The sequence below is a fragment of the Melospiza melodia genome, chromosome 2, assembly GCF_035770615.1.
Source record: "Melospiza melodia melodia isolate bMelMel2 chromosome 2, bMelMel2.pri, whole genome shotgun sequence".
NCBI lineage: Eukaryota > Metazoa > Chordata > Aves > Passeriformes > Passerellidae > Melospiza > Melospiza melodia.
In genome coordinates this window covers 22,681,679-22,709,639 of record NC_086195.1, presented here as the reverse complement: position 1 = coordinate 22,709,639, position 27,961 = coordinate 22,681,679, and the positions used below count along the sequence as shown (strand labels likewise).

Below are 27,961 nucleotides of genomic sequence, written 5' to 3'. Positions count from 1 at the left end.
CATCCTCTGTGGGCACATAGATATTCAAATACAGACAGTCTTCATTTTGATCTTGAACATATGTCACCACAGTATCCAGATTGGCTGTAAACCACACTGGCAGCATGTCGTTGAGCAGTGACCTCTCATCCAGGTACTGCGGGCACACAGCGGCAAACTGCGTGGCGTTGCGGACACCCGTCCAGGACGACGGCGGCTCCGGGGGCTGGAACCGCCTTTCTCCCGTCGGAGGAGAAGCATAAGGAACACCCAAGTACTGCTCCACTGGGCCAAGGATCTCATTAGGCAAAGGTGTTCTTAACCCACGGATTTTGCCATAATTCGTTGTAACAACTGGGTATTGTGCTTGGCCATCGATGAGAGTAAATCTTATAGCCAGTGCAGTTATCCACAGGAGGAAGTTAGAATTCAACATGACACACACTGGTGTGAAGATCAAAGGCAGCCATAGGAGTCCCATTGGTTTCGACATTATTTAAATCAACATCAGCAGGGCTCTTTTTTCCACGGCCAGGAGAAATTATTCAGTCAAGGAAAATGAAAACTAATAAAAAAGTAGTCAAAAGGAGATGAAGCGAGGGAAAATGTATCTTTGTTCAGGCAACAAAAAAACAAAAGCTAATGCGTGGTAGGTGCCTCAGCTGACTGGCTGTAGACAAATCCCAACGTCAGAAGACCCAAGGGAGTGTTTGCCCCTAAGGCCCATCCCAGACTTCAGTGTTGAATTAATCCTGGCAACACACAGCACTTCCCGACAAGTAGAGCGGTGAGAGATCCACAGTTATTCCACTGCCCCAGTGAAATGGCTCCTCTCAGTGAAGTCCAGCCCACTCAGTCAGCCTGTGGCCAAGAAAAAACAAACAATTCAAATCAACAGACACATTTATGCTGGCACAAACCTTAAACAAAAAAATAAATAAATAAAAGAAAAAAAAGGCTATAAAAGTTATATTCACACACTACTTCCATGACAAGGCCAACAAATGTTTTATGAACTTTAGATATCATAGTCAGCTATGTGTTTCCAAAGATATGTAAGTTAAGAGAGCTAAACTTGAAGCCATAAGATTATTCCACAAAACAAATTTTTCTGCTTCTCTATGCTTCAAACCAAACTACAGACCAAACACTTCTGACTTCAGAAAGAGTATCACATTCAAGTGCTAGCTTGAGGATATTTTCTGCCCTAAATAAACAGAATCTTCTTTTTAAGCCTCTTTGCACTCCCACAGGAACCATTCATTACTTTTGTTTCCTGTATTGGATAATCTCTTTTTGCTATGAGTTGACAACTAGAGAATATTTTTCACAGACATGACTTCTTTTCTGTATGACAATCTAATTTACCTCCATCTAATTCAGAAATTCCAATGAATGCAATAAATGATTAGTTCAAATCAACTGTGAGAACAGTCAAAATGAGATACAAATTTAATATTTTCATTTTTTTTTCCTATATCTGACAGAACAATGGAAAGCTAAAAGAAAAAAGAAAGTATGCTACAATCTCTTAAGTCAGCTTTTGCCCTACATAGTGTTACAATTATGTAACATTACCTGCTTGCACTCTCTTACTTTTATTTTTAAATAGAAGGCAATTAATACAATAATTCTGAAAATGTTTAATGAAATGCAAGTCACCTGCATGTATATGCTAACCATTACAAGTGTACAAATAAACACACATCAACATTCTACCTGCCTAAATAAATTAGGAACTTCCTTTTTCCCATTACTCAACTCAGAAGCACAGACAACAATTTCACAGGTAAGAAAATTCCACAAGCAAAAATTCCTTGTTATAAGAAACTGACACTGATACCTTATATTTGGTAGGATGAACACACATGTATATATCAAAATTATATTTAAGGGGACAAGCAGGTCCTGTTTTCAGTCAGGACTCAGACATGGAAAATAATCTGAATGACAATTTATTCTCTCAAAACTCCTGAAATTTCATTTTGCCACTCTTACCACAAAACTGTTGAAACACCAGAACACCAGAGGCCAGAAAAATACCAGATACAAATTACGTATGATGGACCAAAATTTCTACTGACATTTTCTCTAGGACTTGCAATTTCAGCACCATTTTTGAAGGACAAATCATTAACAGCTCTAATTTTCATGTCTCCAGGGGCACCACCAGGTCTATCAGTCCCTGAGTTACAATGGAAGGAAGTTACGAAGGAAGTTATGAAGGCAGGAAGCCCTACACCCAACCCCACACCCAGCCTGGATCTTGGCCTCACTGGGTCCCCAGGCAGACCTTGGACCTGACTCCCCACCCTGCCTGGCCTTACAATTCTTGGGTGGTGGCAGAGTCCTGTCCCTGTCCTCAGCCCACCCTCAACGGGGAACCTTAGAAGTTCAGAGTCTTGCCCTGCCAGCTCCTGGGTCATCCTCTCCCATGGACAGCCCCACTTCAGCTGCTCCCTGGCACTCAGAGTGGTCAGCCAGCAATGGGTCTCTCAAAATTCCTCCTCAAACATCACTTTCCCTTTTGATTTTTGCTACCATCTTTAACAATGGAAATCAGCAGCGGGTGGTTGATTTTGAGTAGCATTCCTCTTGCTCTGTCCCATCCTAATTTTAGCACACTTTACTGATCATGCAGCACAAATCAGATTTTCCAGTTATATCTGATCTTATTCCCTTGACACCCACACTGCAGAAGTTTGTAATGACAATCTAAGAAATGTGGAATTCAGCACTAAGAAAATTGACAAGGTGGAAGGAAACACAGTGATCCAGATGATGAAAGATGGATAGAGAAAAAAATTTTCTGGGCAAACAGCAAGCAAAAAAGAGGAAACAAAACAAGAAAAGAAAAAGGAATGACAAATAAACAAGAGTGAACATATTACCAGCAGGGAGAGAACCAAAACTGACAACATGAAGGAAATCCTCAGCTGATACAGCAGAGAGAATATGCAATTGTAAAAAATGTGACGTACTAAATAGTATGGCTTTCTTGGCCACCTGGATACATGCAGGCTCATACCAGCCAGCTCTCAAACAGCACCCCCAAGTCCCCTTCAGCTGAGCAGCTCTCAGGACACTGTTCCCCAAGCCTGGGGCATTGCAACCCAGCTGCAGGACCTGACACTTGGCCTTATCAATCCTCAGAGAACTGATCTCAGTCAATCCAGCCTGTCGAGTTCCTTTTGCAGAGCCTTCCTACGCTCCAGCAGATCAATACTCCCGTCCAATTTAGTATGATCTGTGAACTTACTGAGGATGCATGTGATCCCTTCCTCCAAATCATCAATAGAGACATTAAACTGGCCCCAATACCGAGCTCTAGGTAACACCACTGCTGACCAGCGGCCAACTGGATTTAACTCCATTCAGCACCACTCTCTGGGCCTGACTATCCTGCCAGCTTTTCACCCAGCGAAGACTGCACCCATCCAAGCCATGAACAGCCAGTTTCCCCAGCAGAATGCTGTGGGAGACAGTATCCAGTGCTTTACTGAAGTCTGGATAAACAAAATTCACAGCCTTTCCCTTATCCACCAGCCAAGTTACTTTATGACAGAAAGAGATCAAGTTAGTCAAACAGGATCTGCCTTTCGTAAACCCATTTGTGAGTATCATCTGGGCCTGATTCTCTGGCTGTCCTGCACACAGCATGTGATGATCTCTCAGGATGATCTGTTCCATGACCTTCCCCAGCATCGAGGACAGGCTGACAGGCCTGTGTTTCCCTGGGTCATCCTTGTGACCCTTCTTGTGCATGGACATTACATTTGCTAATTTTCCACCAACGTGACCTCCTCCAGTTAAGCAGGACTGCTGGTAAGTGGTTTAAAGCTCTTTCACCAGCTTCCTCAGGTGTATCCCATCTGAGCTCACAGACTTATGTGTGTCTAATTTGCTATAAGTAGCAGATCACTAACCATTTCCTCCTGGATTAACGGGGCTTCATTCAGCTCTCCATACTTCCCCAGCTTCCAGCTCTGGGAGCTGTGCATCCTGGGGACAACTGGTTTTGCTATTATACTGAAGCAAAGAACCCAGACTGAGGCAAGGAAAGCAAAAATATCTTGTTTAGGCAAGAAAATTAGGTAGAATATATCACAGTTAGGCAGAAAATATTACACATTTCAGTTTATCAACATTACTAGCGGAATGACCATTTTCCTAAGGTTAGTTTCACATGTGAAATGTACACACACTCATACACAATGACACAGAAAATAATTTTCAATAATAATATTGAGAAGTAAGGAAGAAGGCAGGCTGCTTATTAATTTGTGAACTATGACGACTATGATATGATGTTAGATACATGATTGAAAATGTTGGTAGATGTAAATAGAGAGTCACAGATCTCAATTACGGATTAATCTTAAATAGAAAACGAAGCATTCTAGAAAGGTTTTTAGATATATCAAAACTAGTTTGATGTTCAATTATATGTATACAGTCAGTTATTTAATATGCCTTTACAGACGGAGTCTGCAGAAAGACTTGTACTTTTCATGTCTTTATTTATTATCACTTATAGTGTTGTACTTTTTCCATATTTTTATTTACTGCTTTAAATATTAGAAAAATGCATACAAACTGCTTGCAAAAAATTCTTAGCTGGAAGTATCACTCATTCAAATAATCGAAAATAATCAATCCAAATCAGAATTTGCAGTTCAAAATGACAACTTCTGGCAGCACACCACACAGAGAAGTCAAGGAAGATCTGAAATCAGATACGATCACATACAATGATTTTGTTATTGGCAGAGGAGTGTAATTTGAGGCTAATGAGACATTTATGGCCTTTGAAGAAAATGCAGATTGAAGTTAACATGGATGTGTGTCTGGAAATACCACTTGTTCTTGTTTATAAATCTGTGCCCCAAGACACTCTTAGAGATGCTTAAATAGTCCATGAATCAGGCCTTCAGGGCTAAACTGAAGGTTTCCAGGAACTGCAGTTACCACTTTTTCAACCTGAGAAGATTGTCAGTAGCTCTGCACTTATTCTGTAGCTGCTAGGGAAATAGAAGACATGGCTTAGAAGTCATCTTTGCTCCAGTGTAGAATAAAAAACTAAAGTGACTTCAAGTTTTTTTTTTATCCTCTTGTTCAGTTACAAGAAAACTAAGCAAAAATATAAATTATATCAATACAGGAAACTGAAGATTCTGCAGATATCCCAGGGTTCCCCAGGCTAATACAAGTAATGTAGAACAGTACACCTCAGCTTTCAGCCACTGACCACATCTATTCTCTGGCCCTCCCTTCTGCTCATATTCCCATGGGAGTTTTTGGGCATGTACATAGATGTGACCTCAACAGAGAGTCAGGGTTAGACTCACATCCCTTTCATTAGACAGACATTCTGAAAGCATACAGTGATCTTGATTAACTGAAATATAAGAGCAACCTACTAGTCAGTAGAAAAAAACTGACAAATCATGTAATCCATAAAATTTCAGATTCTCCTCATATTGACATTTTGCTAAGTATTTAATGTATTTTACAGAATATGAAGATTCAAAAAATATTTCATTTACCAAGAACATGAACTGTTTTTTCTTCTTTTCATTCCCTTTGTCCCCTTGAAATAAGTAATTTTGAAAGTTATTAAGTGGATATGTATGGCTTGCTTTTTGAGTTTCTTTTGTTGCTTTGTCATATGTCTGTGTGTGTGTTTGGTTGACTGTTTTTAAACAACAGCAATTAGAATATTATCATATTGTAACATATAGAAATCTCTATAATAAAGTAATGTTGTTGTATGATACTGTAAATAAGAACTAGCCAAGGCATAGAAATTTTTTAACATGCCTACAGTATTAATTTTTAGCAATATGTCCATACAATTTGAAATATTTACAGAAAACTAATCACGCAATTTTCTTCTGTAAAGCTCTTCCCAAAGCAGGTTTAAATACACCTCTACCTCATAATCAGAACTACAACCTCTGAACAGTCACTGTATTTAAATGTTCATTCAATAACAAAGAGCAGTTTTTCCAAATCTCAATAAATGCATACTGGGTTTATCTACTATCTTTCAAATTAAACTAACAACCCCAAAAGAGTTATAATTTCCTTAGGGATTTTTTTTTTGAGCTTCTAGAACTTTCTTGATACATTGAAATGAGCTAAGCTTCATTTTTCCTTATCCTACATAAAGTCATTCAGAAATACCAGACAAAATAATAGTGAACAACACAAAGGAACACCAATCATTAAATAATGTCCACCTTCTAGACTGGATTACCTAGAAAATTGGTAGAAAGTTTATTTATGAAAATTGGCCAATCCTAAGATATTTTTGAATCTCAGAAGTGTAATTACAGTGATGTCTGGCTTCAAATTAACACGCAGCTAAATTTTATGAGAAATTGTTTTTGCTATAACATATATATATTTATTTTGTTGTATTTTTGTAAGCATTTTCCTAACTCAAATAAGATATTTATCATTAAATGATTCTTAAGAATACACACAAACACACAAACCACCCTCAAAACAAAGTAAAACTCCCAAAATCTAGACTTCTAATAATCCTAACTGTAGAGCACCTGATCTAAGCGTGTTTCATCTCAAGCATGCCGAGCATTGCTACAGGAAAGGTGACCAGAGGAGGGGTGGGGCAGCGCTGTCTGAGCCAACTCCCTGCTCTGCCTTGAGACTTGTGCTCAGTCCCTGTCACCCCAACTCACTTCCTGGGGAAGGGCTGGCTGTGCAGGGGTGAAAAACATGCAAAAAGCCTAATTTACATTGGAGCCATACAGACTGCACCCCCTCTCACTTTCTTTCTTCCTCTTTCCTTTAATTGGCCCTAAGGGTCATGAGACTAACTTACCATTATAATCTAGGGATGAGTGTCTGAATAATGTCTCACAGAATTATTTAGTTGGGAATTATAACTTTTGAATTCACAGTCAAAAATTTATTTAAGATTTAAAGTTTAAACTGAAAAGATTGTGATACAAATTTAAGAATTATGATGTACTCTTGAGTAAATTGAAAATAAATGCCAGCTATACAAACATCACGACTGACCTTGAAGTTGGTCTTTGTTGTATGAGTAGAAGTCATGGAAGACAAAGGTAGATTTCAAAAAAAAAATTTAATATGGAAATAAAGCCTGAAGAGCAATACAAATGACATACAAACATTGAATTAAAAAGGTTTGGGTTTTTTTTAAAAAACATGTTGCATTTACCCTTCCATGAATTTCTCCAAGTGAGAGAATTAGGCTCAGATAGGCTTGGACAACAGTGTCAGTAGATCCCTCAGGTTAGAAACTACAAGCACCATTTACTTTTCAGAAAATGGGCACACATTTCTTTCATATTAATTTTTCTCACTCTTATTTGGAATATCTAAATCTCATGCACTATCAAAAAGAACAATGGGATTATAGGAAAAAGCTGTGTGGTCCCTACACTGTTTTCGAAAACAGCAATTCTCCCAGTAATAAAAACAATTTGAAAAGCAAGCAAAGGAAAAGAAAACACGTGATCATCAGTCCTTTCCAAGCAAAAACAAAATAAGAAATTAACATCAGCATTCTCAAAAAATCAGCTGTTTCGATCTAATTTTAAGAGGTGATTGTTAAAAAATCACAGATATGGTTTCCCCTATTTTTTTCTGTATTTAAAATTATTAAAAAACTGTATGGCCAGAAGGACCCAAGACTAACAAGGAATTCTCAATAGGAGTTCTCAGTTAAGACAGTTGCACTTATCTCACTGACCTTTTGAATGGTAATTTCAACTACTATTACATGTAAGTACAGAAGAATTTCAGTGGTTAGACAATTTTCATGATACTTGCTGCTTCTTAGAATAAATTGATGATGATTGCAAATAAACATAAGGTTTCAATATTAGAAGGGAAAAACATAAACTCCTTACAAACATAAACCTGAAATAAGTAATAATCCCAAAATTACAGGTGTATTCCATTCAGCTCAAATTATGATCTGAATTTAAGTTTCCCATGACAGTAGCTATTCAATTGTGGTCTAATTGCAGCTGCGAAGTCTAAAAAAATTTCTACATTTCTAGTGCATATTCTAGGGAAATGTACAAAAATAGCATCAGTACTGTCTAGCACAAGTGATGGCATAATTTCCAGCTTTTACTTCTGATATAACCTTGTACAAGAAATGTAACACACTCTGAGTCTCTCTTTGTCTCTTTTATGCACCTTTCTTTTCCTAAATTCAGATGTCTTACTACAAAAATAAAAATATTACAATCTGAAACAGAATGTTCAGTCCTGAGTTTCTTTAAGGCAAAATTTCCTGTAAAATCTCTAATGCCTGGAGCAAACCACTGATTTATGGATATGAAAAAAAATAATACATGCAAACAAAAATCAGTATTTGATACATGAAGCTTACAGAGTAGGCCTTAATAAATTGAATAAACCCTCGAAAACATCAAAGTTCATTACTCACTACCACTTCAAGATCTCAGAAAAAAGCATTTGTAACACGGAATGAGTCTTAACTCCTCTTCTGTAAGAAAGATCAAATGACTGAAGAGAAAAATTCTTAATGAAATCGAACAGGTTTTGTCTACGTATTACACAAAGAAACTCACAGGTCTCAGTCCTTTCTTGCCTTCTCCATTGAACTGAAGTGCATGCCTTTGTCAAGGATGAAAGAAACTACAACTCTTGTTTGAGGCAACTGAGAAATTGTCTAAGGGACTGATTGATATGCAACTTGATCTCTTGAGGCTATTTAATGATTAGAATTTGATATCTCCCTCTAGGCATTCTAGTCTCAGAAGAGGATACATTAAAAATGTTACAATAACCAGAAAGAGGATGGGAAAAGCAATTTAAACTAGCTGGGCATATGAACACATGTAAATACACACACACACACAGACACACCATTAATATATTATATGGCCAAAAGAAGTTGCTGCTTTATTATACAAATTCTTAGGACTTAATTACACAGGAGCCACAGGCAGGACATTTTCATTGCATTACCTGGTTCAGTTACCAGGTGGTGATACAACCTTCATTCATATGATAATGTCACAATTATACATTCATTCTGGAAATGGGGAAGTTGAGTGGCCACCCTCATTAACCTGAAGAAATCTAAACCCTTTGTTCCCTCTTCCAAGTTACAAACATTAGCTTTCAAATAAGGCTGGGATAGCTATGAGGACTCTGAAGCATTCTCCCTGGACCAAAAAACTTCACTCTGAGTTTCTTACCCTTTGACTATGAGAAGTCTCTAACATTGGATTCCCATAAAATAAAAATTTTCTTGGACAGGTATTCTCAATTTCAAGCAAGCCTTATGTAGTTTGTAGGATAATTATTTAATAAAATAAAAATTGTGAGTGGAAATTAACTTTAATAGGCTTTTACATCATCAAATTCATTTATCGAGTAAATACTCCCCTTTGGTTTTCTTTACTTGTTTGAAAGTGGACAACTTCACCATCATAAGGAGGAATGTCCTCCAGCTTCTCTTCCTGTATGGCTCTCTTCCTAACTTAGTGGGCTTTCATCTGCTAAATGTTGTCTTGAACCCCTTATAATTAAGAGGTGAGAGAACATGTCTCAGCAAAATAAGTCTCCATAAAATATTGTGAAAAATGGGATCACCAGAATCCCTCACTAGATCCATGTTGCTAGATCAATGAAGCTGGTGAAGGGGCTGGAGCACAAGTCATAGGAAGAGTGGCTGAGGGACCTGGGGTCATTTTGCCTGGAGAAAAGGAAGTTAGGTGTGGTCCTTATTGCTCTCTACAAATACCTGAAAGGACACTCTAGAAAGGTAGAGGGCAGTCTCTTCTTCCAAATAACAAGGAATAATACAAGTGGAAATAGCCTCAAGTTGGAGTGGGGGAAATTCAGATTAAATATTAGGAATTTTTTTTTCACCAAGAGAATTGCTAAGCACTGGAACAGGTTGCCCACAGAAGTGATGAAATCACCATCCCTGGAGACATTTGAAAGGCATGTGGATGTGGCACTTAGGGACATGGTTTAGTGTGGCAATGCTGAATCTTAGAAGACTTTCCCAATGAAAAATACTGTATTATTCTATGATTTTAAACAACTTTAATGAAACCATTCCTGTGCTGCCTGCTGCCTTTCCCTCTTCCCTGCAAACACAGTTTAAAAGCTTGCCTAGAGGAGATTGTGGCATATACTCTGCTTACTGTCCTGTCTATGCTGAATTCAATAATGAAGGATGAAATTCTTAACTTTTTAGCCGACATAAGTACTGGGAGCTGTAAATTATATCACATACTATGGAATTCTAAAAGCTAAGCATAATATTATCATACAAAAGTCATATCTTGAGCTGTTTTCAGGCCAATGCAGTAAGCACTGGAATTCAGGGTCTAAGCAGGAAAGTAGATAGGGCTAGAGCATGGACTCCAACACTGTCCTTCCCCAGTATTCATACCTACCAGCCAGTGCACAGGCACAAACAGGGAGTAGGCCAGAATTATTCTTCAACAGACAGCTATTTTTATTTTTTTATTTTTAGTAAGAAAGATTTTCACTATGTTATGTGGCCTCAGGGGCAGAGAACAGCACCCGGACCATTTTATTGACTAAGATGTAATTCCATGGACAGAACCAGAGTTATCTTTTCTCACCACTGATCAACATGCCAAAAAAGCAAGAAAGGTAAGCTTGGAAAAGATATCAAATCTTTTTCTGGTAGTTTTCTGTTCAGTGAAAAAGGTCCTCCATTTCAAATCCCACACTCCCAAATGATAAAAAAATCAAACCATCTTTCATGGTCTTTTAACAATTCCAAGAGAAATCTCAGAACAATATGTGATGTTTCCTCTTAGGAAAAAAAAAACAACTCTCAAAATTATCTGCATGACAATCCTTATCACTCCATGGGAAATTTCAAAGCCATCTCACATGTAGTTAATTATATTTTCTTGCATCAAAGGGTTTTCAGAAATCTAAGGTAATATATCATATTTGCTTTGTAATATGTTGAGTTGTACCTGAGTAGGAAATGGAAGCCAACGAAAAACACAGAAGTTACCATTTCTCCTCCTGTTCATCCCTTCACTCCAATTATTGGAATGTTTCCAACTTTGCTTAGCACAATAGGTACCTTCTCTACCTTGGAAACAAATAGTAAAGCTCATGTTCATTTCCCAAACTGTATATGAAAAAGTCAGATTGTCTATCCCAGAAGCACACACTTCAGGCAGCAGTTCTCCCTACTGTAGCACAGGTATTTGACATTAAATATTACTTGAAGTCAACCACTATGAAAGCATCCTGAAGAATATGCTGAAAAAGCCCAAGTGATTAATCTAGATTAGACAGCTAACTGTCCTAACTGAGCCAGAGCATGATGATTCTTTCTTTCACTTCTTACCAATATACATAGAATTATCTTTATAACCACAGACTTAAGAGCCTCGTAACTTTCCTGTTTGTTTCATACATGAACAAAGTCCTCATGACTAAAATCAGGAAAAGCTTATTCTACTATGAGTTTCTTAACAGTTTTTGTCTTGTTCTATCATTAATTGCCCTGATAGTTTATCAAGGATAATGTAGCATCCATTGATAGGAAATGCCGTATAAAAAGTTAAGACTAAAATGCAGATATTTTCTCACCTACCATTCAATTAATTTTATTTTCTGGGGTTGTTTTTACTGTTTTTGCCATTAGCATTGTTATTCCTACCTATTGTTATAGCCACCTTTAAGTTATTTTAAAAACTGTTGCAATGAATCTTCCCTGGTGTAAAATCATATCTCTGAGAATGAGTTTATCCAGTTTTGCCATCTTCACCTAATACTAGCCTTTACCAACATAGAAGTGATAGGCTTGTGGAAAATTAGTATTATGTTAGAAATATTTGGATTATTTATTTTTAAAAAACATGTTTGTCCTGATTTTTTTGGTTGCAATGAGTAACATTTATGAATGACTTTCTAACAAGACCCATACAATATTATTATTTTTATTATTACTATCGTGTTGTTTAGCACACTCTACCTGCATTCACAAGAATGCAAAACTACATTGGCATTTTAAAATATGAGGAGAAATATTTTTTAACAATATGATTCCATGACAAAACATTATGCCATGGTACTTTTTGAAGACCCATCTTACTCTTGTTCTTCCCTGATTGAAAATGTCCTCTTAAAAAAGGTACCTTCTATACATTTCCTCTTTTGCACATAGCCCTCTCAGTTCTCTTCTAATTCTCAAATTTTTCTCTTTTCTCCAAATGATAGTTCTTTCCTATGACTCCTTTCTTCTTCATGGTCATTTGTTTTTAGCTTCCTTTTGTATAAAGGAAAAGTAATATGGCCATCAAATCAATCAATAAAAATTTATTTTTATGTGTAGAAGAAATTTATTTAATTTATTTTGTAAAGGGTTTCTGTTTTGGTTTTTTTTAACTTATTTGGTTTTGAGTGGGTTTTTCTTTCTCTTTTCTTTCTTGTATTATATCCATATGGGATGACATTGAAAAAAAAAAACAAACAAAAACAAAACAAAACAAAACCCCAAACCAAAACAAAAACCACAAAACAAAAAACAAACCAAAACAAAACAAACAGAAGACAATTTGCAGCTGCCAGGTTGACTAGGAAGGACTGATCTATTTTTTCCTGCCCTCAGTCAACTGATTTAGGTCAGGATTGAGAAAAAATATACCTTGTCACATGGCAGGAGTTACAGCTTCCTGTGTGCTTCTATTATATCATCTCAAGAAATCTCACTAATAAAACATAATACCAACCAAAAATATCTACCAAAAACTAATGCAGTCAATTAATAGAACAGATGGAGGTCAGAGCAGACAATTAAATCCCTTTGAGAGCGGAGAAGATTATTCTACCTCATATTGGAGATATGTCAGTAATTCCTGTGTGATCTGATTTATACTTTATTCTTCAAAATAATTCCTTCCATAATGCCTTCTTTGGCATGAGAGAAAAAGATCCATCTTTTATAGGTGTTGCTTGCAGCTGTATAAAATTATTTTTAAATGGTGGGAAAGTGCAGATATGTTTTTCCAGCAGTATTCTTACTGATTCTCAAAACAAGAAATTCAAATCTCCTTTTTGCCTTTATTTAGACAGCTGCTGCTCCTCAAAAGGTTGATACAGCTATCACCTTGGCAAGGTGCTGAGCACTTTTTTTGGAATTTAATACTGTCTTCTATAGGTATTGAAGATAACCATTCAGGAGGTGTGATTGATTATTTCTCCGGCCATGAATTCCAGCATATTTGCAACAATTATCTTTCCTAAAGTCTTGCACAAAGATGGTTGTATTTCTGGACATGGGAGCTACACTGACAATAATACAGTAAGTGTTGTTGCCATATTCTGGCAATATTGATGACATATTTCATGTTTCAAACAAAAAAGAAACGGAGTTATTTAATTTTTTTCTGATTTTGATGATTTTTAGCATATAGATTTCAAACAATAAACCATAAACAGCTACAGGGAAAAATTCTTCAGCAAGGAATTAGGTTCCCCATGATATATTTTTTCACAGAAAAGGAACTCTGTGCCAAATGAGTTCCAATTTGTTTTTAAATAAATGTCAACACAAGTTTTGATAACTCTTTAACTCCTTTTTTTTAAAGTTATCCTCAGAGCATACTGTGGTAATATTTAGATTTTAAAAAGCTCAGAGAAAGTTGCAGTAATATTAAACTAATATTTAAAAGCATTGAAAATCCATATTCCAAAAGACTATTTAGCTGCCAAGAGAATGACCTGTTGGTGTAATTGCTGTGACTGCTGTGTTGCAGCCTCGATTTTCATTGGTGAAATTCTAATACATCCATTTTCTTTTTCAAACTCCTCTATTGAAACTCCTGCTTTGTTAATTAATAAACTCAGATTGCTTAATGACTGCACTATCCTAAAAGCTTTGGTTTTCAGATAAATATGCTTTAATGAATTCTGATCTCAAATTAATATGCATTTGATGCTGGATATATCAGATGTGAATTTCTTGTACCCTTATGTAGCTTATTACCCACTGTTTATACATTTTAGTTTTGATGGCTTCTAACGAAAACAGATTCTAGTTCTGCCATTGTTTGAACTTTGTATTGTAGCCTCACACCATGCCACTCAATGAGTTGTATTTCACTAATACTTTGTAATAAATTATTAAATAAAAACTACTTCAGTAGTCTTTAAAGTATTTACTTCTCTTTCATTTGGTGAAATATAGTATATTTCTTTTAACTTTCTTCTTTTAAATAGAACTGTATTCACAATAGAAATGCTAAGTCTCTAATTATTTATCACCTAACTTCTCAAGTGACTCAGCACCATTATTTATACTTGTAGCATAACTGTTTGCGTTTTTTTCCATCATTTTTGATACTTTAATATAATAAAAGAGAAAGGGTCATACTGTTATTTTAAATCCATGGAAAGAAAAACTTAATTGCTCTTAAATGAAGATCACAGGTTCATAGATTGGTTGAAGTTGGAAGGGACTTCTGGAGTTCATCTGGTCCAACCTTTCTGCTCGAGGAGGGATATCTGCAGCTTGTTTTGGTGATGTTGTTTAAGTAAGAATAGACTGTACCTCATTATTCACAGTTTTCAAGCATTTGCATCTCATCTTTGTGAATCAAATTCATGACACGTGTCTACCAGTAACAGTAGTCACAATGGTACGATACAGCATATGAAATATCACCTACGTACGTTTCAAGCCAAGCAAAAAGCCTCAAATGACAGAAGCAACACAGTTTCTCAGTATAATTAACTCCACTGACTACAAACTACAATGGAATTAAAGGCGTAATTTAGTTCCAGATAAAAGAGCTTTGTTTACACCCCGAAGAGACAAATCACAATTTTAATAGATATTTGGTTGCAGGTTATTGATTTCTTACACAAAGAAAAAATACAGCTTTTTAAGATTATAATTAGGCACCAATTTTTTTCAGTGATTTCCCTAAGTCCTATTGAAACATAAAAATTCAGGCTGTTTTTTCTAATATTCTGTAAATACTTGTGTGAGCTTTAAATTCATGTTCATGCTGTGAGAGCAGAAAGGCCATTAATACAACTGCAACCAGGTGAAAAAGAGAAGAGTACTACTTCATACATCTTCATAAGACATAGAACCTATAATGAAAGGTGACAGAATCTGATTTTATTTAACCTGAGTAGTTTCACCTACACTCAGATATTCTGAAGTTTTTCTAATTTGTGGATAACAACATTACCATATTTGTGTTGTGTTCCCTTTCTCTGGCTTTTTTCTTGGAAAAGAAAACTTGAATGCAAAGCAGTATATTTGAAAGGAAATGTGTGGAGGGTGTTGATAACAAACCTGGTTTAGAAAGAGTGGTTTAGATAATTTCAGCTTCCATACTTAAGATACAATAGAAAACACTATGTGTATGTGTATATATATACACAAATATATTTTCCACATCAATAGAAAATAAAAGCAAAATAACACTCAAAAAATTCTGCACAATACCAGCTATCTGGGTCTAAATTGGCATGCAATTAAAGTTAAATGTATTTTATATTCATATATACAAACAAACATATTTACCTTCAGAATCAAATAGTGATTTTCAATTCTAAGTAATTTCTACAAGCAGTTTGGCTTCCTGCTGGTAAAAACATTTTATTTTTTTCTTTCAAACAAGAAAGAAATATGCCATCATCTTCCCTAGTCACTCAACAGCTGTATCAATTTGTTTTCAGGGCAGTGATTAGCATAATTGTGGTGGATTACTCGCATTTAGCACAGAATGGAAATAATTCAGTATTTTAGCAGATATGACATAGAATGCATGGGATATCCAGGCCCTCTGGAGTGGTGCTGGAAGTTTGGGGGTTTTTTCCTAAAACTGTACTAAAAGCCTATTTTTAAAAACTCAAATCTGCCTGGAAGTACCAAAAACCTTAATTTTTCTCATGTGCTGTTTGATAAACAATCTCAAACTATGGCAATGGCACACAATCATGGAATCAGCTGCAAATAGCTATGCTAAGGGCACTACCCAGAAGGGTTTCACTGTGATATAATTTCTCTAAAAATCAGAAAAAAAACAAACCAAACCAAACCAACAAAAAAAAAAAAAAAAAAAAAAAAAAAAAAAAAAAAAAACCAACAGCAACAACAACAACAAAAAAAAAAAAAAAAAGGAGGAAAAATCAAAAAAACAAAACACAAAACCCCACCCAGAATGTGATTCTGTCATTACTGGTTTTCTACTTTCTCTCCAGATTCTAGTTCTGATGCTGAGGTGCATACACAGTGCTACCTTTAGTGCTGTATGAGTGTTAAAATCAATCTGTTCTATATATACTCAGCCATTTACCTTAATACATTTGCATGTTTTATAAACATGCATAGACAAGCACTGTATGATATTATACAGAAATAGAATAAAATTATAAAATGGTTTTGGTTGCAAGGGACCTTTAAGACCATCTGGTTCCAACCTCCCTGCTGTGAGCAGGAATGCCACATACTAGATCAAGTTGCTCAAAACCACCCAACCTGGCCTTGAGCACCTGGCTTTGAGTTGAGGATGGGGCATCCACAACTTTTCTGAGCAACTTGTTCCTGCATCTCCCCACCCTTCACAATAAAAAACTTCTTCCTTACAGCTCCTCTACATCTATGCTCTTTTAGTTTAAAGCCATTTCCCTTTGCTCCCAGTCACTACAGGCCCTGATAAAAGCCTCCACATTTCTTATCTCTCCTTTTCTATATACTGAAAGGCTACAATAAGGTCTCATAAGAGCCTTCTCCAGGGCTGAACAACTCCAATGGTCCCAGTCTGTCTTCACAGGTAAGGTGCTGCAGTCCCCTGATCACCTTTGTGGCCTTCCTTTGGACCCACTCTAACATGTTTGTGTCTTTCTTGTGTTGAGGACTTCAGAGCTGGACGTAGCATTTCAAGGTGGAGCTTCACCAGAACAGAATAAAGAGGCAGAATCACTTCCATCAAACATGTTGGCTACCTATTTTGATTCAGCCCAGGATAGAGTTGGATGTCTGGGCTGCAAGCACACATTGCTCACTTATTAACAACTTCTCATCCACCAGTACCTCCAAATCCTTCTTTGCAAGGCTACTTTTGATCCATTCACCATCCATCCCCTAATGGTAATGGATATTGCCATGACACAGGTGCAGGACCTTATACTGGTCTTGCTGAACTTGATTAAGTTTTCATGGACCCACTCCTCCAGCCAGTTGAGGCACCCCTGGATGGCATTTCTTCCCTCAACTGAATCAGTAGCATCACTCATCCACAGACTTGCCAAGGGTGCATTTAATACTACTGTCAATGTTATTGATGAAGATATTTAATAGCATTGTCCCAGTATGGATCTTTGAGAAACATCACTTCTTACATCATCAATGTAGCCCTTGGTTACAAAACCTAGATTACAACATGTATAAAAAGCATTGTATGATATCATTGTCCCATGCTATGATCCCAGAAACCATCTTCTGTCATCTAAAAGAAACTGGAGGATGCAGAGCTCAAATTAAGTCATAGAGATACCAGGAAGACACAAGATGTTGCTGTTACACAGAGCCATTCCTTTTATATGAAAACTGAGCGAGATTAACTGCTGAAGAACAGGTAAAGGGATATTTATTAACAGATACAGATGGTCCTTCTTTCCCATAAACTACTGAGTTGTCCAAACAAAACAAGCTGTGGTTCAAAATGAAGATACAGTGTGTTTTGAACCTTGACAGCAAGAGGACAACTGCTTGCCTGTAATTCATTTGCACTGGAATCATTCTCTCAAAAGCTTTACTATTCTTAGGGGGCAAAAAACCCCAAAAACCCAACAGCACTGAGTTATCATGAACTTCTTTTAAGAGTTTAGAGTTCCCTGTAGAAAAAGATATAATAGATATAACGTCATTACCTGTTATTCAGTACAGTAGATTTAAATTATATTAGTCACAGTGATAAAGCATTTTCACGTTTAAACACTGAGATAGTAAAATTTGCACTCTGGTTCTTTGAATTGAACATGACTAAACTTTAAATGAGCTGTCTGTGAAAAACAGTGTGATTATTTTTTATTTCACGTTTACTTATTGCTCATGATGTTATGATTCAGTGAACTCTCATCATCCATGAAGTCTGTATAATGTTGAAATTACACTACTTTAACCATTCTCTGTTACTATTGTACAATACTTTGTGTAATGTTATGTTCAAATAAATTTTCTACAAAAATAATTATATTTCTGGAAGCATTACTTAGATAAGAACAGTGCCTTGGTCCTAAAGATTTAAGACAATCATGACTTGTATTTTTAGAAAATTGTTTAACTATCCTCCTAAGGCTTTTAAAAAAAGCTAATGAATTTAGGTGGAAGCTTGAAAATTATTCAAATACATTGCCACTTGAAAATAAATTTAATGACCTGGAAAGTTTTGGTGTTAGCTATTTATTATTTTATTTATATTTGAAAAATGCTTCCTATTTCCATTTCTCACTTGGTTTCTTAAGAAATTCTCATATTGGTGGAGATCATTAGAGTTTACCTACTTTTAGATACTTTTGGTCAGTCATACTGAAATGCATAACTAAATATTGGAATAAGAAATAATGGATACATCATTTTGAATTCAAATGGAAGCAAGGATTATTTATATTCCTTAGAGAACCCACTATTTTTGATTTGATTTTGATTCCACTATTCACAGTAGGCCTCTACCTTTAATGGAAAACACACACCCTAATACCAGTGATGTAATGGATTTGTTAAGATTAGATTTACCAGTAACATCTCACAGCAAAGCAGATGATGCAACTTAATTTATTTTTCCTACATCAACTGAGAAACAGTTAACTACACTGGATTTAGGATTTCAGAATACTCTCCCTGGAAACAAATTTTTAGGTGCACAGAGAGCTGTGGAACATCCTACAACAAAATCTAGACAAACTCTCATTAAAGTCTGGTTAAATTTCCAGACACTAGGTGTTAAATTCAATTTACACTACCGGAATTTTTTTAAGAAGATACAGTTTCCAATTTGGAAACTTACTGAAATGGTGAGCATCAGCCTCAATTAACTGACATAACTAGACCATCAATCTGGGTTCAACTGGTAACTTCATTAGTTGCTCTTGCTTATCACTTGTGTTTCAGTATGGAAAACACACCTTCTATCTTTGTAAAAGGGAAGAATTTTAAACTGAGTACTTTTTTTTTCTTCCTTCCTTGTGTTTCAAAATTAAGAGAGACTTGGTAGGAAGAACGCGCACTATAACATTAGCAGAGCCTAAGTACCGTAACACGGTCTTAGGAACTGACATAACTGAAGGATTTCCATGCTAAAACTGTGCAGATATTTCACCAAGACAGAGGAAACGTAGGGGAGGATTTTTCTTCCACCTAAGAGTATCAAATCAGTGAGAGCCTAAAAAGAAAACTGGAGGAGTTGAAGATGCTGCTTAACCAGAGGCTGGACTACTAAGTTAAGAGTACTTTCATGTACAGCCATAAACCCTGACAAGAGGAAGGCAAAAATTCTTATCTGAATCCCAAGAGCTGAAAAGTAAGCTGAGGAGCTCTGACAGCTCTAAGAATGAGAATTGTATTGTGCCCTGATTTTCCTCAGAGAATAAAGAGTTGATCTGTTTCCTAAAACTCCCAAGACTTAAACTGGAACGGTTTTTTCCTGCCTTCTAATAAAAAGGCTTTATTTTTCCTTCACATTTGTTACCATAAATGATACAAGACAGAAGGTTTGATCAGAGTCTGAGAACATGATCAAGAATCTGACAGTATGTGGCTACATCAAAGGAATGACACAGCGCTTCACAGACTACCACAGGGCTCCATCTGCACATTCAGCTGTCAGGTTGGGATTCTAGAAAGAAATCCCACCATTTAAACTCACTTATATTTCTGACGCACAATCAAAATCTGAGGACAAAGCATGGGCCAATAATTTGCTTCACTTTTTAATACTATATTGTATATGCATAACCAGGAAACACACATTGCATACTCCAAACCTAAATTGATGGTTTCTGTTCTTGAGAAAGATAATGGGTCTATTATGTTGAAGAATTTTATCTGGAATTATGGATGAGAAAGATAGCAAGTAAGCAGTTAAAGAGTTCAAGATGTAGGGATTTCTTTCTGTATTTCTCTCAAATATAAGAGTCCAATATAGCCAAAGTTATAGTTAGAATCCATCCAAGCTATCATCCCTAGTTATCTTTTGGAATTTGTTTATCCAAATGGATCCCTATTTTTTGCTGAAAATACAACTTCGAGGTTAGTTTGGCTTGGATTATGAATTATCCTGAAGGCCTTCAGATCCATTTCCATTTTTCTCCTGAAAAAAATCTCAATACAAACCTTTTCTAGACAAATAAGAAATTAACAAATATTTCTGTATTTCTGTTGTGTATTATGGAGTACCTCAGGGCTAGTAGTTGAATACAAATATTTGTGGCTACTTCAGAAAATTAGCAAGCAGAGAAGCAGAAATAAATTTTATGCTGATTTATAACTTCATTTTCTAATCTTGTTTTTCTTTGGTTTTTTTTAATGTATAGTCCAATTATCACCTTAGGTGAGCAAGAAAATTTTCAAAAGGCACAGCTGGCTTCTGATGTTCACTAACTTGCAGTGTGAGTTAAAAGCCAGACATCAATAGGCTCCATCTCTTTTTTCTGCTTTAATGTTGTTTGCTTCCTTTTCTTCTCCTCCTCTCTGACTTTCCTGCTGTGCATTATGAAGAGCAAACAAAATGCTGAGAAAACAGAAAAAACTAAAATCCCTCCCTCCCTCAGTTTCCCCTTCAAAATCCTCTCCCCAGCTTCTGTGGTCTATCTCAGTGTATTGTGATAGATCTAGAGATGAGAATTTCCTTTCTTGGTACATGACTATGGCTTATTCTAATGCCAGACAAGGCAAATGTGCCACAATTTGTTAGTTCCAAAGAAATTAAGTTATTATTTCAACTTCGACTTCAGTTTTATATGAGTCTTGTATTCTTTATATCAGTTGCTTGCCTCGTTCCTGAAAAATATGTCACGAGTTCTCTGAAGTAGAGTCAGTAATTGAATTCTATGTATGACACTCATGCATCTTGTACTAGTCACTATATAACTCCAAAGAGTTCAGCTATTACCACAATCAGTGTGGATGATAAACTATTAAACAGGTTCCTGTTCATAAAGTATTTTTTATTCAATTACATGTAAATTGATACAAATTTGAATAAACATGGTTCAGTGATGCAAAAATCACAGAAATTTTCAAAGTTGTTATTTTCTTTGTCTGAATTTTACACTTCACGTAATGGTACCTTTGATTTTCATAACAAACCTGTCACACTTTGAATTATTGCTTATTCACAACTTTATTATCACATATTTATTATTCCTTCTCCTTGAATTATTCCTTCTGTCCCAGTGTCAACATGAAATGGAAACGTCATTGTACTACAGCTGGTGCAACGATTACAGAAAAAGTTACATCTGCCTCAAAGTTCATGGATAATATAAAGTGAAAAGGAAGAATTTGCACCAGAGAAACTTTTCTGGTCACTTGTACATCTCATTCCCCTCTCATTAGTCAATGTGTCAGGCACAGTACAAAAGAATGGTAATTAGATTAAGGTGTTTTATAAATAGAACATATTCTATGCATATATTTCTAAATTAAACCCTTATCACATATTTTATATTGACATAATAAGAATGTTTATATATCGGTGTGCATAGATATACACATACACATATGTGCTATGTACATGCTATACATTAAAACATGTTCTCTCATATTTTGCTAACAACTGAGAGGAAAAAATAGATCTTTATGGTAACAGTATGAAACAGCAACCAAGCCTCTTTTCAGTACAGCCCCATAAGAACTCTGGAACCCAACCTTGTCTTGCAAACTGAAGACAGACAGCTCTGTCTGGTACAGTGTGGCCTGGAACCCCCAAACCTTACTAAGTAGCAGTGTCACAATAGCCAGGCCTAATCTCATGTCTTTTAATTACAAACTGATTGGTATCATTCAGTACTTATAGAGCTGAAAAATAATAACAATTCATGCCTAACATAAGTAAGCATACAAACAGTGCTAATGCTTAGGATGTACTGTATTCCATGTCTCATTGGATGAACACAGGGTAAACAAACATTTTAAATGGATATATGGCAAAGATATTTCAAACACATTTAAGAACAACAGCAACAGAGACTTGCTATCTTTCTTTTACATATTCTTATGGAAAAAAGAATTGTTATGAACATACTTTTAGTACTTACCACTGTGTTGTCTTTTTGAGAAGACTTCAGCATTCCCCCACTGGAGGCAGCATGATGTCATTTTAGTTACAGCAGAAATTTTTCCTGTTAGGAAAAAATACATAGTGCTCTTCAGTAAATGAAGAAAAGAAATGCAAATGTATGAGAAAAAAATGGTAAAAAAATGGTTGCTTAGTAAATTACCTGCAATGCTAGTTTTCAAGATTACAAAAAGAGAAATTACAATATTAATAACCACACAATAAATACATTAAGCACACTGTATTGACTTCTGTCATAAAAATTATTAGTAATATCTTTTTCTTTGCAGATTGAACACTGCTACAAAGACAGAATTGTCCTTAAACCTGTATACCACAAAAGCATACATTTTGAGAACCTGCTAAGGCAAGTAAATACTCTGAAATTCAAGATACAGAAGAAATCATAACAAAACACTTTGGTTTTAAATATTTCTCAAAACATATATTATGCATAGCCAAATATAAAATTTCAATAGCCAAATATATAAAAATATATTCAATTTAATTTAAATAAAAATAATCACATTTTAAATGTCATTTTACTATTTTTTATTCTTTCCTATGTGCAATTGAAAACTTTAGTTTATACTTCAAATGACATTTCAATGGATAGACTATTTCTGAATAATCTATCCATGTTAGGTTTACTTTTTAGATTAAATTCCAGTATTTACCAACAGTCTGTTCTGTCAAGAGTATCTTGAGACACTGTGATTTAAAACCCTTCTTAATAGTGTTAAGAAATGTATTTCAGGTAATTTTAATATTTTCAAGACTTTAGTACCTTAAATACTTGTCTTCCCTCCAAAGCCAGCAGACTTTATGGGATTTACTTATCCCCTGCACACATTTTGCAGGGGAAACATGCACTCTGTGTTTCTCTGTATCGCTCTTAAAGGCATTGGCACTTCATACCACTTATTCTTTTTTTCATTAAGTTGATCAGCACACAGATTGTAAATTCTGCAATTTTAATCACAATGAATACTTCCTCATGAATGGTTTGACTCTCTACAACCAAACCACTCCCTGTAAGTGCAATTTATTACAAGAGCTGCAAACAGAGGCCTCAATTCTGCGTAAACACAGTGATTATCTTTCTAAGTACCAGTGGACGGCTATGGGAACACAGGTCTGAAAAGAAGAAATTCTGAAATATGAATAAGGAATGTGTGAAACACGCTGGCTAAACTGTCAAAGTGTCCATCTGGACACTTGCTGCAGGGGAAGGATGGCAACACTGCGGCTTTTCATACACACCCATTGAGGAATCAGATGTTGAAGTTTAGGACAAGCTTTCTTCCAAGCTATGGTAATGTCTTAAATCTCTCCATATGACAGTGGCACTTTTACTGGAGATTTCACTGCTCACATAGACTGACAGCCATTCCAATTCTCTAACAGTAGTATGTGATTAAACTTAGGATAGAAGAAATAAGGAAGGATTTAAGGAATGGCTGTCAATGGCAGTGAAAATCCACTAAGGCTAACACAGCTTCCCTTCTCAGTTATTTAAAACCTGCATTTCTTTATTTCAGCATCCTTTATAGCTTAATTGCTGCTACAGGAAGAGAGGAGAAAAGAGAGGAGAAGAGAGAAGAGAACTCAGCTTTACTGGTAACAGAGATTGCATTAACTGTCTCTCCATGGTACCAAAATATTCTCAGCTTTAAAGCATGAATTAAGAAGGTACTATTTGTGAACTAGGTTTTCCAAGTTTAACTCCTTACCTATGTGTCTATTCTTTTCACCTTTACATTATCTTACACTGTCTTCTAGTTGTCCTTGGCAAACTGAATTTGATTGTAGGTTACTAGGGTTATAATTTAAATTTTATGTATTTTAGTAAATCACAATGTCCCTTTAAAGCTCATGTTTAGACTTTATCTAATAGTCAACTGCTTTCAACAACAGCAACAGCAAATGTTGCACTTCCTTTTTATCAGGAAGCATAGGTACACATTAAAAGACTTGCACTAAGACTAGCACTTAGACAAGGTACAGGCATTGTCTACAGACTTTTTTCTTTTTTAAAGAGTTATGTTGTCTTCATATCTGTGAAAACTGATTTCCTCATAATTACAAAATTTTAATAGAAATATTATGGGATCCTGGCAGTCCCTCTAAGCATATGTTTTCTGAAATCTATACCAGATTTGCTTACCCTTCCACAGACACATTTCTAACTTAAACCTAATGGTGCTATAATGGCCCTAGTTTTAATGCTACCCAGTTTAAGCTTACTTTTTTGAGTAATTTCTCAGAACTACCACAACTGTCTATGATTTTATAGGTGATACAACAAGAACCCAGTAACACTGACATTCTGTCACTATGTACAGTCATCTTAGTCTACCTGAGAAAGAAAAATCTCTGTCTTACAAAAAAAAAAAAATCTGTTTTGTTTTGAACATGATGACCCACTATCTCCAGCTATTCCTAAAACCTCTGCCAGATCTTGGCAATACCTAAATATAAGCTAAAAACATTTTTTTTAGTATTTGATGACCAAATTTGTTCAACACAACTATTGGACTATTTTAATTTTCTGTTTGAGCAGATAGTTTCATGAAGTCCCTTTAAGAAAATGTACCCTTTTGAATCCAATTTTAGCATCTTTAAATACATCTTTAAACCTGTAACCTTTACAGTGTTTATACCCTTTTCACTTTCAATTGGGTTTCATAACAAGTTCTTTCTTCTGAAAATTTTCACAATAAGGTCTCCTCACTTTTAAATTGAAAAAAATTGTATCTAGTGACATATTTCACAGCAAATATTTTTTTGAGTATTTTTATCTATTAAAAAGAAAATCAGTGATTAAACAATGGGTGATAGAATATGCTGAGTTGGAAGGGACCCATCAGGATCATCAAATCCAATTCCTGGTCCCAAGCAGGATCCCCTAAGAATCACACCATGTGCCTGAGAGCATGGGTAAATGCATGCAGGCAGTTCTGTGATATCCCCTAAGAATCAACAGTGCAGAAGTCAGAATATCAAGTAAGCAGATGTTGCTATTTCAACTCTTCATTGCCTGGACAGTTCGGGAGGGCGGTGCTGTTCACAAGAGGAAAGCCAGCTAGAGGTAGATCTCACAGCAGGAAACTGACACAGACCAGCTCGAGGTATATCAGAGTTATGCAGATGAAATAATTTTTGCCCTGATTAAAGTAAATGAAAGCAAAATAACTAAATCTGACCATAGGCTTCCTTTGTATTTTAGTGGGGAGAAAAAAGGCATCCTGAATTGTAGACTTATAATCTTCATGAGTCAAAGAGCGTGGGCTTCAAGTTAGAAAACGAACAACCCACTCTTCAGCTATACCAGCTGAGATAATGCTGATTTTGATTTATCCAAGAAATGAATGGTGATATCTTAATTTCTTTACTCGAACTAAATATAATTAAGTACCAAACAATGCAAAGGCAGTGAAATGTAATTTTCCTTTGCTGAATAGGCAGTAACTCTCTCTTTGCCTAAAGGGAGGAAATTCATCCAGAAAAATCCTCTCATTTTGCAAACCCATTTTGCAACTTTAATCAAAAGCATCACACCAGAAGATAGGAAGCCTCTCATCCACACACTCTTTCTCAATGTGCCTATTCTGAGTTACAGTCCTTGTCTTCAAGCAGATCAGAAAGAGATGTGAAATTTGTTTCTTCTTCCTACCTCTGACATACATACCTCATGATTCTCTGCTCACCTATTTCTGATCTAAATAATTGAACCTCTGAACCTTTCTGTATCTGTAGTCTTGATTTCTGCCTGTCCCCTGAGGATACCCTTGTGGTAGCAAAATCCAGAGAAAAGCAGGGAGAAAAGATTGACACTCCTCTGAAGCCAGAGGTGAGGGACTGTATCTTCAGCCACAAATAACTAAAATATCCCACAAAACAGGTGGGTGGCTTCAGAAAGAAACTACAAGAAAAAGAAAAAGAAAGATTAGGGTTGTATGAATCTTGGCAAGGTCTAAGGGCAGGAAAAAGTCCAGCAGAGACCAAAGATGAGCAGAGGAAGTAGGCAGAACAGCCTAACACAAACAATAAACAGAGATTGCTCTTCAGAGAAAATGGGCTGCTACCAAAGATACCATGGCAGCAGCAAAGGAGCAGTAACAGAGAAATGGAAAGCTGAGGCCACCTCCACAGGATGCAGATGGAGAGGAGAAATTAAGCTGTGTGTAAGGCATGATGGCAGCTCAGAACAAGTGATGTGAATTTGCAGTGATGCTTATTTTTTCCCATAAAGTACTAACATTTCTTGAGAAATCATCTTGCCTTCAGAATTATTTGGATATGAATTTTTGTTAACACAACCGGCAAAACAGATTAATTTCTCATGTTAGCTACATCAGAAACATCCTGAACCACCTATGAAAAAACAAGATATCATATGTGATATAGCAGGTTAAAAAGATTAAAAATTCCTCCTTCATGAGGAGAATAAATTAAGATAAATATTTGAATAGAATATAATACATATTTCATTACAAAAGAAAGGACGAAAGGATGTCAATATTGGTCCAATGAGGTTCCAAACAAAGCTAATAATTAATACTACAGGTCAAAACCTGAAAAGTTGCAAGAAAAAAATAAACCACGCTGAAGAGAAAAAAGAAAACAAACCAAGGCTAAAAAAAAAAAGCAAAAAAAAAACCCTAAAACCAAAACAAACCCAAAATACAACAAGCAGACTGCAAACAAAGACTTTAGACTCACTTTGAATCAAAACAAAACAAAACAAATCTTCTGAAGAATTTGCAAACTGCTATGAGAAGTCAGGAAGAATTAGACTCATGAAGCCTAGGCCCAAAACAGCAACACAGACGAGAGAAATGCTGAAGATGCAGAAGAGAGTAATTTGCCATGTTAAGAAATTCTGAATGGCAAATGGAACGATAAATCCCCTTAGGGGAACTCTAAGAAAGTAACAATGCCTAAAAAAGCATGTAGAACAAGGCACAGAAAAACCAGGGGACATAAGAAATGTTAAGTCTAAGGTCAAAGAGAAGGGGAGAGTGCCAGCCCTTTGTCAAAAGAAAAGGTTGAATCTCAAGCCACAGACAAGAGAAAGGCCAAGCTTTAGATTAAGGAGGAGGAGGAAAAGGAGGACGAGATACAGCTAAAGGAGAAAGACAGCAGAAAGCAGAGGGGAAAATCAATCTGAACTAAAAAAGAAGAAAAAAAAAAGACTAACGACAAAACTCAAGTCAAAGAAACAAAATCCAAAGAGAGCTTCAAGACCATGCTGAGACATATTGAAACTAAAGTTCAGAAGGAACAGCAAGAGCTCCACATAATAGCCCTCAAACTTGTCAAGGTACAGCATTCAGAGATTGCGGATAGGGAATACGATGAATAGGAGACAGAAAAATCCACCCAGTGGCATGGAGTTCAGATCATCTTTTGGTTCTCACTTCAAGTAAATAGTTAAGTCTCCTTAGGCCTTTTAATAGTATTTCTGCTTCTGACTAACAGCAAGAAATGTATGAAAAGGCACTGAAACAGCTATTACAGCAAGGCTCTTGCTCTGCTGGAGGTAATGTTAATTATCTCTGTCACTTCAAAGTTATTACTAGTAAAGCAATTACCTTTGATGACATTATATATGCCTCTCTTATGTACAAGCAAACGGGTCAATA

General features: G+C 35.9%; 1 protein-coding gene across 2 annotated transcripts in view; it reads right to left on the bottom strand.

The window, feature by feature from the left end:
- NLGN4X (neuroligin 4 X-linked) overlaps positions 1 to 27,961 on the bottom strand; it is a 162,762-nt gene that overhangs the window by 110,710 nt on the left and 24,091 nt on the right. For both annotated transcript variants that reach the window (XM_063147977.1, XM_063147983.1), the window contains exons 2-3: positions 22,294 to 22,377; positions 1 to 840 (exon numbers count right to left, since the gene is read on the bottom strand). In XM_063147977.1, the coding sequence (XP_063004047.1) occupies positions 1 to 472 (472 nt within the window). In that variant the 5' untranslated portion in view covers positions 473 to 840; positions 22,294 to 22,377. The remainder of the gene's footprint in view (positions 841 to 22,293; positions 22,378 to 27,961) is intronic.